Raw genomic sequence first — 6,000 nt, 5'->3', positions numbered from 1 at the left:
AAATTTTTGATGGGATTTGTGAAAGGTTTGAAATACTAAATTTAACCAATAATTGGGTGTGTGCCATTTCTTTCTTTTCCTTGCAGTAATTAGGTACTTGCTTTTTCTATCTTTTCTACTTCATTAGACATGCATTAAGTATCTTTGCTGTCTGAGCAGCAGCAGTCTTGAATGCTTTTTGCACTGTTTTCCTGAAGAAATAGATTTGTTGCTCAGTCAGTTCACGGCTTCAGCAGAATGTAAAGTCTTGCAATGCACCAGAAAGCACACTTGATTTCTTTAATGGTTTCTCGGTTTTCATTTGCTGCAGAAAGGATAGGCTTGCAAACAGAGAGGCCTGTGTCTAGAGAAGGAATCAGCTCTGTTCATTAGGAAAATAATGAACTTGATGCTTTCTCGTGGCACAGTGTATGTAGCCAGTGATACCCTTAATATGTACCAACAACTCATTTAAGTTCTACACATTACCTACGGTAATGTTTCTTCCCATAGATTTACCTGAAAATAGATTATATGCTCATTCTGCACATCAGAAAAAAAGGTGTGCTCTCTCACAGTGCAATTGCCTTGTGGTTGTTTGCTGAAGTAGATATACGATGAGATAAGGAACTCATTTACAGAATAGAAAAATGTTTCACACTACAGAGATGATGTCATGTATTGAGGCACTGCCATTTCACAGTGATTCGGAAAACAAGTTGGCTTGTTCATCAGAGTCAATTTTGATAACTACTAATAAACAGGCATTTGTGTAATTTCTCTGAATAAATTGTGAATAAAACCGTGTCTTCTATATAGCAAAGAAACAAAAATGGCTCTTCATTCTTCCCATCTATATAGTAGTAGTCTGTTTTTCTGCCACATATAGTTCTACTCACAAAGCAGTAAATATCTTTAGGGAAATAGACAAATTAAAGCTAAACTCATGAAGAGGTGGCAAATTTCAGAGATATTCAGGAATGTGTTTTCTTCACTGTCTTTATCAGTAGGCCACTTAGCAAGAATAAAGTTTTAAGTGCTGTTCTTATAACTGTCTTTTTTTTCCCCGGTGGTGTGCATCAGAAGAAATTCAGTCTGGGATTCTCTTCTGATTAATTGAAACTGAAGTTGGTAATTGATTTCAGTAGGAGGTTGGTTAGTTCTCACAATCAACAGCAGCATGAGGTTGCAGGGCACTTTAGGTTTTCTAAAACCAGCCTCAACATCAGTGTATCTTACAATAGTATGTTTTTAATTTTCAAACCACATATTTTGTCTGTCACTTTTTCTGTGCAAATGTCTGTTGGGAGAAAAAGACTGCCCACTATAAAAACCAAAGTCTCATAGGTATACTTTACATTTTGTCTTGAAGAGGAGGAGGTTTGTTTTCCTTGTTGCTTCAGTTGCAAAATCTAAACCAACTATTGGAAAAGTTTAGATTGCACCGCTTGAGTGTCATTCTCAAACATAATCTGTGAATCTATTTCATACACATATCTGAAGGAGCACCCCTGCTTGTCTCTACAATATCTCATCCCTTGCTCAATTTCTTCCTGTATCTCTAATAATACCTGGTGTATCTCAGTTATCCATGTTAAAGCATGTCCCTCTCAGACTTTCTAATGAAGTTAAGGATCTAATTAACTGCATTTTTGACCTAAATAGAACTTGGTAGGGCTGGCTTCCAGTTCTTAGTCCATGTCTGCCTCTCAAAGCTGCTAATATGAAGGGTAATTTATCATCTTAATCCTTTCCATTGCCACTTACTACTGTTCACCATGCTCCTTTAATAGTTCTATTCATGTCCTTAGTTCTATTCATCTCCTTGTTCTTATGATGAAGGCAGATACAGACTGTGTAGCTTTTTCTTAATCCCTGGTCTTTCATGCATAGTTGTAATCATGTCATTTGTGTGGGTCAGTGAGACTTCAGAAGCCCCACAGAGGCAAAGGGTTTCTTAATACTGTTTTCTTTTTGCTCTCACTTCTACTATATGCTGTTATGTAGAAAAGGCTTCAAACCACCTTGAGAAAGAATCGGTCACCTCCAAAGATTTTCATTACCCCAGACTGCTTTGGGGAGCTAATGTATATAATCTATGTGTGATCACATCCACAGTCCAACAGCCCACTGCTGCAGCCCAGAGATATGATTAGACTTTGTTCTTGCCCTTCCTATGCATACCTTGGACAATATTTGATCCATCTCCTAACACCTGTTTCTATACCTTTCAACACTACTCTTTCCTTAAACCTAAGAGCATTTTTCTGATGGTCTTTCAGCTATTTCTCTAATACAATTTGAATCTGCCTTTTTTCCATATACAGTCCCTTCAGAATGAGGAAAGTGGGAAAGTTACAGATCTCAACGCTTATATCTTTATTGATCTTTTCTTTAATTTTTCTGCACTCATTTCTTTCAGTGTAAACAACCAGTATCTCCTGGCATTAGCTGTCTAAATGTTCTGTAGGCTGCAGTTTCAGCTGTTGGTGAGAGCTCTTAGAAAAGCCCAGGTAGAAGAGATTCAGTTGTTGCAGCTGTTAATTCTTGAAAGCTGAAACCTGTGTCTCAACTGCACTAAGGAAATGGCAAGTCTCTTCTGATGGTTGCAGATCCAGTTCCAGTGGATTTGCGGTGCCAGACTTAACCTCAAGTACTAAAGGTCATAGAATCATAGAATGGCCTAGGCTTGAAGGGACCTTAGAGATCATTTAATCCAACCTCCCTGTCATGGGCAGGGACGCCACCTCTTGACTAGACCAGGCGACACATGGGGACCGATCGGGAATCGTACTGAATCACAATTAAGCTTGCCTAGGCAAAAGTATTCATATCACTGAGGTCTCTTTTAAGAGGTAGTATTAAGCAATTTAGTATCAAATCAAGTTAGCTTAGTTTCAGTGGGTGTTAATTTGTTCTGCTGCTTGTCACACTTTAACCCTTAGACTTCTGTCAGTTCAAATGAGGCGAAGGTTCTTCTGTATTTGAAAACATCATGTACTTTATACCAATTTGAATTCCTGCTACTGAATATCTATTAATCAATATTTTAAAAGTGGGTGGACCTAGTCAGAATGTTGCTCTTGACATACAATTTTTGTGTGCACAAGCAAATTATTTTCTCATTAAAATATAACTTCAGAATATTGCTAATTGACACCTGAGAATGACAGATCTGATATTTTTGTTTTCATCAACAAGTTCTCTCAATTCCTTTCTGAACTCCTTAAGAACATTAAAGATTTAGAACATTTTTTTCTGAAATTTTAGGGTATTTTTTCAAGCTTCAATAACTGAGCTCTCATGCTGATGTAACTTTTGCTTATTTTTTTTTTAATACCATATGCAAAAATAAAATTTTTTTTTTTTAGTCCCCTCAAACTGAGTGGGGGAAAATGACTCAAGAGGGAAAGGGAATATGTTTAGGATATAAAGAGCAAAAGAAATATTGTAAAGGGCAAATGTGCTTTTTACTATGCAGTGGCTGTTGATACTTGCTCTGCAATAATGGCAAAAGCAACAGAGCAGTCTGAGGACTGGTGAAGAGTAGCACATGCAGGAGGGCTTGAAATGTGACCTTTGCCTGTGTGGTTTGGTTTCTGCCACGTCCTGACACAGCAGGTAAAGGAGGCAACAGATTGAAAATGGGGCATGGTGATTTTCATTTACTATGTGAAACCAGTACTTAGAATAGCAAAATAAATATATCCTCCAACCATCCAGTCCTATCCAACCTCTTCTGGCTTTTCTTTACACTATAATTTATAATGCTAAGTTTTGAAATTCAAGGAGATGGTACTTGCTATAAAATGGGTGGCTAGCAAAGTACCTGGTGAAGATACAACCCACAAATAGCACTGGGGCATAAGCAATGTGAAATTTTCTCAAGAGTTGTAGACAAACTCCTTCTTTCATCTTTTTAGCCTTTTGTGGTGGTGATGGTTGTTTTTTGTTTATTTGTTGTTTTGGAGTTTGTTTGGTTGTTTGGTTTGTTGTGGTTTTTTTGCAAGTAATAGGTGTAGTGTACGTGTCAAAAATTATTTTATCAGTATGAGTTTTTGTCCTGAAGATTTTAAATTTAATATTTATGTCTTGTGGCTATTCAAGCAAAGAACAGATTTTTTTTTTTTTCTGAGGAAAAATACAAGATAACAGCATATATAATCGTGTTTTTCCTTAGAGCTTTTTGTTGTATTATAAATGATGGCCCCTTGTATGTGTGTGATGGTAAACTCAGGTATGATATGAAGGACAACCAAAAGGATTTTGAAGCAAGAGCAAGTTTGTAAGACAAGTTTAGAGTACTTTGCTGTTGCTGTGGGGTTTCTCTCAATTATATTTTCTGACAGTATGGATACAATGTTGAAAAACAAAACTAAAGAAAGATATTCCGGTGTGTATATATGCACTGAAGTGAGCAGCATTCATTGTCTTCCATCTAACAAATTTATTAGAGAAAGGGCACTTACCCTATGCAGGGATGTAAATGTTGAATTATGGCAACATTGATTAAACCTTACATTATATTACTCAATTATATTACATTTATTCAACGTCAAATATCAGGTCTTGTTGGTTTGCTCAAGCTGTGTTACCAACATACTTAAAAAAAAACAAACAAAACTCAACAAAATGACAACAAAAACTGCACCATCTGTGTTAGCTTCTAAGTTAGACACCAAGAAAGAAATAATATCATGCAAGTTTTTAATAGTACTGACCCTTGCCAATGACAGCTGATGACAGAATTAGATTTTGGTGTAGATAGAGCTTGTTCCTTAGTTGAAAATTATTTTGAAGAATGTAGCTGTCAAATACCTTATCAGTGTAGAAATTGCTGAGCATCTGATGGCTAAAGGGTTGTATATGCTTTCAGAGGAATTGTAATTTATTTTTAACAAGAGTCTCCTAAATATTAGTAAGAGAAGTAAACATTGTTGGTAAACTTCTGGGACTTTGCACATTTCCTGACCTTGTAAGTGCTTGACAGAAATGTAGCCTTGTTTTTTCTAAGACAACACTGCAGGAAATAAAATGAGAACATCCTAAATAACGTATTGGAATCACAAAAATCCACTAGCACCAACAAAATTACAGTAGATGTAAATATATGGTTTTCACCTCCCTTTCTAGTGCTAAAGTAGATGGTACATTTTGAAATTTTTTCTATCCAAAAGACAACAAACCAAAAAAAAAAGCAAACAAACTTAACATCCTGTTAGGTATAATTTTTCTTGGTAGCCTTCTGAGGTGAGAAACTTAAAATAAGGTAATTAAATTAGTAAAGCATGGGATAAGTAAAATAATTTTTATGGCTAGAAGGACAAGACAAGGTTAACTCATAATCAATATAGAACAGAAAAAATTTTTAACTGCAATCCAGTATTTTATGATTATTTTTCAATATCCAGGTGAAACCTACAGTATCCTCACCAGCTCTGGCAAAGCATGTTTTATTAACATGTAACTCTAATATTGTACTTAATGGTTTTGATGTAAGCTTAAAAAATGTCATAGGAACAATTCTTATAGATCCTTCTCCTTACTTCTTTTGTCATATCATTACACCCACAGAGGCAATTTAAAATAAGAGTATTTCTGTTGATGTTAGGATTTGACAAAAGGAGTAAGGAAAATGATCTAAAGCTGTTTCTATGGAAGAAAAAAAACGAAAAAAAAACCCCTCTGTTTCTGGTATGACTTGAAGCATTCCCAAGGCTACTCTGAATTTTGCTTCTGTTTTGAATAGCTGTGAAGTTGTGTGCCTGCTTTCAGTATTTATGCAGCCGTCTAATATACCAGTCCTGTTCCACTTGGAATCAGTAACAAAAATCTCATTTAGATTATCAGCTCCGTACGTGATTTCAAACACAGCTGAAGAGACAGTGACTCAAAAACTGTGGAGCTTTTGTTGCTAGAAATGGAATTGTTCCCCTGACACTTTGCACTGACAAGCTAGCTGCAGGGAAAAGAATAAGTACATTTCAAGCTTCAAGCAAACTTTCTATGTTTTATTTTCAA

The 6,000-nt window shown here is 35.9% G+C and overlaps 1 protein-coding gene across 1 annotated transcript in view; it reads left to right on the top strand.

The window, feature by feature from the left end:
• Nucleotides 1–216: 216 nt before the first annotated feature.
• The window catches only part of SPON1 (spondin 1, extracellular matrix protein), a gene marked incomplete at its 5' end in the record, with an annotated part of 105,656 nt that continues 99,872 nt past the window's right edge, over nucleotides 217–6,000 (top strand). The window contains 2 exons of the mRNA XM_009871816.1: nucleotides 217–335; nucleotides 1,987–2,066. Coding sequence (XP_009870118.1) covers nucleotides 217–335; nucleotides 1,987–2,066 — 199 coding nt within the window. The remainder of the gene's footprint in view (nucleotides 336–1,986; nucleotides 2,067–6,000) is intronic.

Source organism: Apaloderma vittatum, unplaced genomic scaffold, assembly GCF_000703405.1.
Source record: "Apaloderma vittatum isolate BGI_N311 unplaced genomic scaffold, ASM70340v1 scaffold18326, whole genome shotgun sequence".
Lineage (NCBI taxonomy): Eukaryota > Metazoa > Chordata > Aves > Trogoniformes > Trogonidae > Apaloderma > Apaloderma vittatum.
Note: the sequence above shows the minus strand (reverse complement) of the source record. Positions and strands in the feature narration are given on the sequence as shown.